At 37.8% G+C, this 9745-nt stretch overlaps 2 protein-coding genes across 2 annotated transcripts in view; one reads left to right on the top strand and one right to left on the bottom strand.

The window, feature by feature from the left end:
- scnm1 (sodium channel modifier 1) overlaps positions 1-1740 on the top strand; it is a 4246-nt gene extending 2506 nt beyond the window's left edge. Inside the window, exons 4-8 of the mRNA XM_005739215.2 lie at positions 408-502; positions 839-939; positions 1030-1154; positions 1241-1361; positions 1496-1740. Coding sequence (XP_005739272.1) covers positions 408-502; positions 839-939; positions 1030-1154; positions 1241-1361; positions 1496-1607 — 554 coding nt within the window. The 3' untranslated portion in view covers positions 1608-1740. The remainder of the gene's footprint in view (positions 1-407; positions 503-838; positions 940-1029; positions 1155-1240; positions 1362-1495) is intronic.
- A 3702-nt stretch (positions 1741-5442) lies between these two features.
- Positions 5443-9745, bottom strand: part of tmod4 (tropomodulin 4 (muscle)) — a 14681-nt gene continuing 10378 nt past the window's right edge. The window contains exons 5-10 of the mRNA XM_005739214.2: positions 7965-8057; positions 7680-7810; positions 7308-7415; positions 6685-6828; positions 5829-5973; positions 5443-5704 (exon numbers count right to left, since the gene is read on the bottom strand). Of these exons, the coding sequence (XP_005739271.1) occupies positions 5682-5704; positions 5829-5973; positions 6685-6828; positions 7308-7415; positions 7680-7810; positions 7965-8057 (644 nt within the window). The 3' untranslated portion in view covers positions 5443-5681. The remainder of the gene's footprint in view (positions 5705-5828; positions 5974-6684; positions 6829-7307; positions 7416-7679; positions 7811-7964; positions 8058-9745) is intronic.

Below are 9745 nucleotides of genomic sequence, written 5' to 3'. Positions count from 1 at the left end.
ATTTTTTTTTTTTTTTTTTTTTAAATATCCAACTTTTCTCATTCGGAAAAGCAAAACTCTGTCTGTTGTCTCTTACACAAACAGTCAAAGACAAGCATGTGTACCCTGGAGGTTTTCTTTATTTTCTGATGGAAAAAATGCCAGAAAGTGTATTTTGAATAAGGGTATCACCGTATAACATGTATGTTAGATAAATTACAGCATATAAAAAATGTTGTTTTTACCTACATTTCGATACCAGTTTAATTTCTACAGTATGAAGGTAAAGTTTTGCATGTCTTCATGATATATACCAAACTTGCTGTTCTTCAAAGGGAAACGAGTATGACTTTTTTTTTTTTTCAGGTTTGGTTCATTTTACATTGACTTTTTAGTAAACCCAATTGTTTGTTGTGTGTTCTACTCAGGGCTAAAAGCATTTTATGGCAAGAAAGCACGGCTGAAGACTGAAATAACAAAACGGCAACATGAAAACTATGTCCAGGCTGAAGAAAAAAGGCAGGTCAGTAACTGTTAATCATGCGTTCTCTGTCAAGGTTACAAGTCTCTCATAGCCAACAGAAAAAAGCTGTGTTTAACAAAGCAACAACAGATGAGAACCAGCTGGGTCATTCTGCCAGCAGACGGTCAATGAATCATCACAGGAAAAACATCACAAGCTCGACAGATGTAATCTTTCATTACTGCATGACATTGTTATTCCATGTTGTCTCCTGTTAAATTACTTATGTGGTGCCCGTGTGACTACCATATGACCCTAACAAATTACACCTTACTAAACAATTCAGTGTAGTTGTGTAATGGTGGAAAATATGAGCTACTCTTGTTGTGATTTCAGGAGCCCTCCAGTTCAGCCCCATTACTAGCACAAACACGGAAGCTCACCCATCATGCTTTGCTGAAAACGGTACCATATAACAGCTGTCATAGAAAAACCAGGTGAGTGATTACTTTGTATGAGAGTTGTTGTCTGTATTTAAAGCCATACAATAAAAAACACAATTTAAATTATTTGTCACTCTTTTTAAGTACAAAATCTGAAAAAGTGACAGCAAGTGCCAGCTCAAACCCCAGTGACAACATGACATCTGCCTGCTGGGAGTCTGGCATTTCAGTGAACACGTCACAAAGCAACTCTACTGTCTGTTCAACAGGTAAGGTCTGCTAGAGAAAATGTTTTATTGTCAGCTTTTATTTTGAGCAAACCTCGGTCATGATTTTGTATAAACTCCTTTTGTAGCCAATAACGAGCCACATCCATCAAAAGATACTGCCGAATGTCAGGCTGCAGAGAGACAGGAGGCTGAACCCATTACTGCTCAGAGGAAGAGGGAGCTGGAGCACTATCTCAAACTGAAAAGGTGCCTAAATGTTGTGGGACTTTCACTTTCTAATGTTGTACATTTTCACTACTTTTATCACATCTGCATGTAGGTCACTATTAGATTTTCAGTGCATTTCATCTATTTTTTTTGTTGGTGTTGTTTTATCATAGTGACGGGTGGCTGCAAGACCACAGCGGCAAGTGGGTTAAAGACGAGAATGTCGAGTTTGATTCAGATGAGGAAGAGCCACTTACGCTTGCCCCAGCGCCTGCAAATAAATGAGAGCACCAGAATGGTGTGGACGCACAGATAAAACTTGTACCACAGTGGTACGTTCACGAGGCGCAGTGCTGCATAAAACCGACAGCTCAATGTGAAAAAAATATTTAACAGATTTATTCTGTTCATCAGCCTTTTTATGTTGTTTTTTTGTTTGTTTGTTTTTTTTAAAGCTACTGATTGTTCAGCGTCTAACTCTTTCTTCCATCCAGGATGTGATCAATAAAGGTTGCTACAGAGTCAGTCTTTATTCAAGTGACAACTTTTCATATCCAGTTATATTTTATGCTTAAGGCTGAACCTTGGTTGGCTTATCATAGTCCACCCTGAAAAGCATTGAGTTGCAGGAAAGTGATAAGAATTAACCAATGGTCTCTGAATTTGAGTACAGCTTACCTGTCATGGAGGAAATTCCTCTACACACATAAAGAGTCCTGAATGGAAGAGTCTGAAATCGTTTACACCTGTGAAAGAGACAAAGCACTCATGTTACCGGCACTTTTCCTTAAAATGTTCTGTGTGAATATTTTTTGTTACATTAAAATCCAACACCGCTCCTCCAATCTGTTGAAAAGATTTGTGTAATGTGACCTCTGCTTGGCCCCCCCCGACAGGTTGTGCTTCTTCATGCGGGAAGAGCAAGTTTGTCCCAAAGATGTGTTAAGATTTGGCTCTTTTGTCTGCTGCATGTTTGATTCCCTACTTGCACAAGCAGATTAAGGTAACATCAGAATTCTGGGAAAGGTGATTTTGGAAATATTCATATTCAATACGACTGACCAAACTCTTCATGTTATTAAGAAGTTGGAAAATACTCAAATTGGCATTTGCCTGATTATCTGGCAGAAATTCAGAACATTTTTAAAATCTGTATAGAATTTATACATTAAAACATCTGCCTTAGCTTTAAAGACATAAAGATTAAGACTGAAAAAGTAATCCTGGACTGTTGAACAACTTTCTTCTTTTGTGGTGGATCACTCACAAAACATTGTCCCAACATATGTGATAGCTCTGTTTTTTAAAACTTGTTATTGTGATGTAGTTGGGGGTTTGTGTTCATTAAATGAAATTAGTTTTATAAGAAAATCATTCTCATTCTTGATCACCAGGATGTTCTTTTGCCAAAACATCCCGCCTGAACATGAAACATCTTAGAAGTCTGGAAAGACTGGATAAACTGTGCCATCCTCAGTGACATTAACCTTACATCTTTTTCATGGCTCCTCTAGAATGAAAGAAGCAGGTTTAAAAGCTCGGGCAACAATTTTCAGCTGAACTTCTGACCTTTATAATTATTGTGACTATTTTCATTACCCTTTTCTTGTTCATCGTGTCCTTTCCATTTGAGTTCAGTGAGCTCTGTGATACGATCAATTCTCAGCCAGCTTTCCTATAAATCAGCAGCAGATTGGCTGTATTGGTGCTAATCTGTGCGTTCGTTTAAAGCTCCTCTCAGCACAGTTGGTATAAATTGGATAACATCAGGGTCAGTGGAAGGGGGCAAAGGGACTTAACGTGGGTTAGTTTCTGATGACATGGCTAATATGTTTCAGAAGCTCACTCACTTCATTAGTTTGGAGTTAAGAGCGTCACCACGGTCTTAAAACGTCTTTGTAGGGATTTGGAAGTATGTTAGAGCGTTTTAAGACAAATTCAAATCTGATATTTCAGTATTACTGTTTACGAAACAGTAGAAGCATAAATACAATGTGGTGAATACATTTGTGACAGGGTTACAGTCCAAATATACATTCGTGTTTTACTGGAAACTAAGAAGTGGAAGAGAAACTCTCAGAATAGATGTGGTAAGGCAACACTGACTTGAAAGTTTTACACAAAGCCAAATGTCAGTGAAGCTTGCAGTTTTAAAATGTGACCTTTGAGAAATCTAAAAAGCATATGTGGTCTTGTCAAACTTGACATTAGGTGAGAAGTCTTTCAAGAAATGGATTAATGAAACGAGAGGTGGAAGGCAGGGATGCAAGCAATGCTGTGAAAATCCTGAGAGGTTAGCAGCTGTTTCTGCTCATAAATTTCTGTGGGTGCATTAGGGTGCAACCCTCTTAAAGTTAGTTCTTATATTTGGAACAAGGTAACTCAAGCTCAGTGGGCTAGGATCCGTTTCACATTTGCGTTGGGCCGAGTGAGATGTAAAAATAGCTCAGGTGCCTGGAGGAAGTCTAAAGATCAGAAGAAACTGTAAGCGATTAAAGGGCTGTGATTTATTAAATCAAGGGGTTTTTTTGAGGGGGGGGGGGTTATCTAAAATGCTGAATGTGTTAGTTTTAGGAAATAATTTCATATAATATTTACCACAGAAAATGAGATTATGATTATAACGGTTCCGATTATGTATACTGCTGTGAAAAACTATTTGCACCCCTTCTGATTTCTTAAATGTTTCAGATCATCAAGTAAATTTTAATATTAGATGAAGATAACCTGTAGAATGCAGTTTTTAAAAATCATTTCATTTATTAAGGGGAAAAGAGTTATCCAAACCTACTTGCCCCCTAAACCTTATAACTGGTTGTGCCACCCATGACGGCAAAAACTGCAACCAAGCTTTTGTAAGGAATTTTGAATTGAAGGGATGAAGAATTTTGGTCTGCTGTTCTTTGCAGAATAGTTTTCATGCAGTCACACTGGAGAGTTTTCCTGCATGAACCTGTTTAACGACTCAGTTTTGCCGCCTAAGTGGGCTTGATGCTTCAGGTCATGAAATGATGGCCGGACATTCTGATATTCTGATTCACGGTTCCATCAGTTACCGATCCTGAAGCACTAAAGTGCAAGCCCCAAACCATCACACTGCCACCACCAGGTTTGACTGTTGGTTTGCTGTTGTTTTTTATGAAATGCTGTTAGCTTTGTGCCAGATTTACCCCACTCAAGCCTTCCAGAAAGTTCAGCTTTGTCTCATCAGTCCCCCAACATTTTCACCAAAGTCTTGGAGATCATCAAGATGTTTTTGGGGGGAAATATGAGATGAGCCTTTGTGTTCTTTTTGGTCAGCTGTGATTTCTCTCGTTGGAACTCTCCAATGGATACCATTTTTGCCCACTCTCTTTGTTATTGTTCAATCATAAGGGAGGCTTTTGGTTCTTTAGATGTTATGCTGGGTTCCTTCGTGACCTCCAGGATGAGTTCTTGATGTCCTCTTGGAGTCATTTTGGTACGTTGGCAATTTCTGGTACGGTTCACCATTGTTCTAAGTTTGGTCCATTTTGGGGATAATGGCTCTCACCGTGGTTCGTTGGAGTCCCAAAGCCTTCCCATATAGATGTCAAGGACTTTGTATTTCTTCTTCTGTTCTTGAGTCTAAATCTTTTAGCCGACTTCACTTTGTCAGTCAGGTTTTATTTAAGTAATTTCTTGATTCAGGTGGTTAATCACAGATGTTAATTCATTGTTTACAAGATGGCAATTATTTGATGGACACAATTTTGAAAAGAAAATGCTGTCACTTTTGTAAATAGCAGTTTATCCAGTATCAGTGGCTCAAATACAGATTACTCACAACCTGTAGATAGTCTCCTTAAATGTGCCAAAGTATGATTTTTTTTTTCTTGGTGCATTTAAAACAATATTTGTTGAGTATAATATTTATGTGTGCAATAAGAATTAGAAACAATAAAATTAAACTTACCAAACAATTACAAAAAATAATCGAATATATATTTTTATTTAAAGTATTTACAGATTTTTTCCCCCCCTCTCCCACAGATGATATAGCACCACATTGAGTTAGTGAATGAAAATAGTTAACTATTTGTTTGGGTTGATGTTGGTGACGCATAAACTAAAAGCACAAAAAAGACACTTCAGGTTGTGCTTGTGATCTCTACATGCCTTTATGAGAAATTCAGCAACCTACAAAACTCTTGCTGCAGTAAATGAAATGAATGGTTGAACATGGATGTTAGACATGGTTTCCCCCAGGCACAGTGACCAGAATTAATTTGGAAGAATTCATTCAGCTCTGCTGCACCACAGTGAGCTGGCACAAGAGTCATCCGTTTTTGCAGGCTTCGAGGGGCTAATGGTTGCTCTTCTGCTCACTCCTTGTCGTGTTCATCTTAATCTTTGCTGACGAACTATGTAAAAGAGAGAAGATGCCGATTTCATATTCTGTTGCACAATCCAATAACACTTTAAATGATTCCTTGTATTATACATGAATATTTCAAGACTATCTGACCATGGATTCAGGTTTCTTACTCATGTCATTGTTTCGTGTGATGGCCATGGCGGCTCTGGCTCGGGGACCCTGCTGGGTGAAGTGGTAGCCAAATCTCAGGATACTGGAGTTGTTCTCCAACATGGAGGCAATCTCCATCTCAACCGAGTCTCCAAGTTTTTGTCGCTATATGATACATGAAAGGATAACACAATCAAGCACTGAGTCCTTTTTTCCATTGTGAATTAAATTTGAAAGCAGTAAGAAAAGCATGTCATTGTGTATGAGTATTAACTCAGTTATTTCATACTTGGACAATAAAAATTAGGATGTCTTGTTTTGGTTGCTGTGCATAAGTCTTTTTTTATATGTTACCATGAAAATGGGAAATGCATGCAGTGATGGAAATGGCAAAGTCTGCACAGTTCTAATGAGCTTGAAAATTAATAGTTGGTGTTACCACCATTTTTCTTCTTTTAGGCAGACTTATAATTTTTTTTAAATAGTCTTCAGGAACAGTTCTCCAGGTTTCTTGAAGGACATTTAAAGCTTCTCTGCCAAGACGATCCCACACTGCTTCAGTAATGTTCAGGTCCAGCCTCTGGGGAGGTCATTCCATGTTTCATTGTGTTTTTCAATTTAATTTCTTTCTTTTTTTTAGATTACACCGCACATCATGCTGAAATATGCCAAGTCTTCGGCTAATAGCTCTTTTGGAATCACTTTGTTGGTACAAAATTACAATTTAATATCTGTAAAGCTGTAGATGTTGGCATTGTTTTGCACACAAATGGTACGTTTGTGTGCCAGGCTTAAATTATTCTACAGGTGAGTGTCAAAGTGGCTTGCAAATTATCAGCTGTAGATGCACAGCATGTCCAATAATTAGTTTCTAACCTGGTTGTCAATCTTGAGCTCCATCAGTGTGGCGTTATTAGCCATTGCTTTGATGATCGCCATCATGCCGTCTGCAGTGATGAAGTTAGACTCGATGTTAAGACTCTGTAAGCTGGTGTTCTCCTGCAGCATCTCAGCGCATGCCTAGAAACACAGACAGAAACGCACATTGAAACTATATTTTTCTTCCACATTTTAAAAGCTCTTAAGGACTTAAAAAATATTTTTTATAGTCAGGTGGCAGACACATTCGGATATAAACTATAGTTTACCACAGTGCATCTGAAGAGCAGGTGACAAAGAAAAGGAGATCTTTATAGAATCTGAAGGAAAACTTCAGTCATTGCAATTAATCTCTTTTTATGTGAAACAATAATAACACAGTAGAGGTACAACAGTAGCTTAAGTTGATATTTTACACTACAAATAAATATCCTCTAATACCCTCAATCAAGAGTCATTCAGTAAACAAATAGATCTGTAGCTAGAACGAGATATAAACTGTAAGACATTTCTAAGATTTTTATATCAAAGAAATAAATACCATAAAAATTATTTTAAACTTTGAGGAAATTTGCTGTCATTGGCAAGCAGTTGATAATTACAGTGGGTAATTTACTCACATATGCCACAGGGTCGTTGCTTCGGGTTGCAGCGATGCTCAGAAACTCCACGTGAGAGTTTCCTTTCATCGCTTCAAAGATCTCTTTTAGTGTTGGGATGGGAATGTCCTGCAAGGAAAATACGGAGATGTTCAGTTCGCAAACAAGGAATACTTGATAAGCTTGCAGATCCGGGTTTTGCAGCCAAGGATCAGTATAGCATATGACATGAGCTGGTTCACTGAAACGATTGTGTAATATTTGTTGTCATATGGGAAATTAATCTTGTTTGGGCGTTTAAGGACTCTGAGTCCAGCTTCAAGCTCCCTTTGACAAACATTTTTTTTATCTGTGCATAATTTTTCCATAATTGTGACGTTCCAATGAGCTGACCTTGATGTTGTTAAGGTTGACTTCAGTCAGACTGCTATCATTGTTGTGAATTCTCTCCAGGGTTTCCTCCACATTGGTGGGGTTTGGAGGTTCTTCAGGGAAGACCTTGAAAGGATCTGGTTTCACAACGCCTGAAGGAGATAAATGATCACAACTGAGGCTACAGTGTAAACGGTACACAATAAAACATACAGTACTGTCACATGTCTGTCTGCATTTCATTTTAACGTCTGTCTGTGTGAGTATAAGCAATAGCTCATAAATGTCTTTGGCTTTCAGACATACTGTTGATGCCCTCGGTGTTGGCGATGGTGCCTGTGGTGCCCAGAGCATCGTAGTACTGCTTGTTACTCATCAGCGTGTACATTCCAAGGATAGCTGTAAATACAGGAAAACAATCACCATGAATACATTCAGATAAAAATATCTATACTATTTGAATAAAATCAGAGAGTTGTGCCCCTGTTATACTTATTTTTTTTAGCTAGTTTTAATGGTGTGTCCTGTGTCCCTGTACTGATATACCAAAGGCAAGTTTGTTAATATTGCTTTGCTAGGAAAAATGTTTCTGTGGCGAGGACAAAACCTAAAGTGCCACAGTTAGTTTTTCCTTTTCCTTCATCTCCTGTGTGTGTCTATGTGTGTGTGCACAGGTGTTTGATGAGATAAGGAAACTGTTGCCTGAGTTCAGTGGGGACTTCTAATCTTACACTTTCGAGGGGCCCCCAAGGAAGTAAAGATACCTTGCACAATACACAACTTTCAGGGTCAAGCTGTGGGCCTCTAGAATTCTTAGTGTTATTATAGCTGACATTGAGACAGTGTTAATTTGTGACCACACAAAGTTAGAAGAAGAAAAGACTCTGTTTAGGGGCACCTAAAGTATTTGTCAGGTGAAACTAATCCTAAAAATACATCAATAGCAAGTATTTAGAAAAGGTGAAGGAAGTACTGCTTTTCTTAAGTAACACTAACTATATCTTTGCATCATTCCTGTTGCATTAAGTTGAAGCTATAGTTCAGTGTTCACTGGCTTTTTTGTTTTCCTGTTTTTAGGTTTGTTATGGAGGTTGCCAGTGGTCACAATCAGCAATATGCTGACCCATGTCTGTCAGCTGTTTGATGTGGTAGTGCAGGACAGGCGTATCGCATTTAGATTTTCTTAAACAGCTGACACCTCAGCAAAACAAAAACAATAACACTGCAGGACAATAAAACCAAGACATTCACGTGATGCACAATAATTGTGTTCAGCGTTAGATGTTAAAAATAATTATTTATACCTTTTTGTTTTACAGTAACTGCTAAAATTGTGATGTAAAAAGATATTCTCCTGCTTTTACATGTTATACCTCTAAGCTTAACTGTATAGCAATATGAGCTGATCATAAATGCTATAAAGACCATTTCAAAATACAAAGAATACCTGTCATATTAGAGTAGTAATGTCAAAGTAGCATTTACTGCTGAAATGTAGCAAAGAGGAACCCAAACTGGAAATAATAAAATATTAAATAAGAACCTCACAATCTGCATATTAGTGCAGGAGTTAGTATTGTGTTATTTTATTGTGTTTAATATGCACTGTAATATTATAGTATCATAATATTCACGATAGTTTTAGTAGTTTGAAGATTAGGTGACAATATACTGTGATCATTTTTTTCCCAATTTCTGCAGTTTATCATTGGATAAAATTACTGTTGTCTTCATTATTATATTCATGTGAACTAGAAAAAAAATAGAACTTACACTTATATAAAATATTTACTAATGAATACCTTCTACAGCTGTTGAATCAGGGCTTCTTTTTCTATTGCTGTTACTCTTTACAACCAGGAGGAGGCAGACTTCAAGTTGTTTTATGGTTTTTTTTGCTCTTGTCGAAACCTGTCAGGTCCAAAGTCTCTGACAAACCAACTGCTGTGACAGCAACACCTCCCTGCATAGCACCTTCCCACCAACCTCATCATTCAATGTCGGAGTATTTCTAACCATGGGAAGGTCCTTCTTGTGTGTGTGTGTGTGTGTGTGTGTGTGTGTGTGTGTGTGTGTGTGTGTGTGTG

This window comes from Pundamilia nyererei, unplaced genomic scaffold (genome assembly GCF_000239375.1).
Source record: "Pundamilia nyererei isolate P.nyererei 1_Seehausen unplaced genomic scaffold, PunNye1.0 scaffold00090, whole genome shotgun sequence".
Classification (NCBI taxonomy): Eukaryota; Metazoa; Chordata; class Actinopteri; order Cichliformes; family Cichlidae; genus Pundamilia; species Pundamilia nyererei.
The sequence above is the reverse complement of the archived record's forward strand: the minus strand, read 5'-3'. Positions and strand labels throughout refer to the sequence as shown.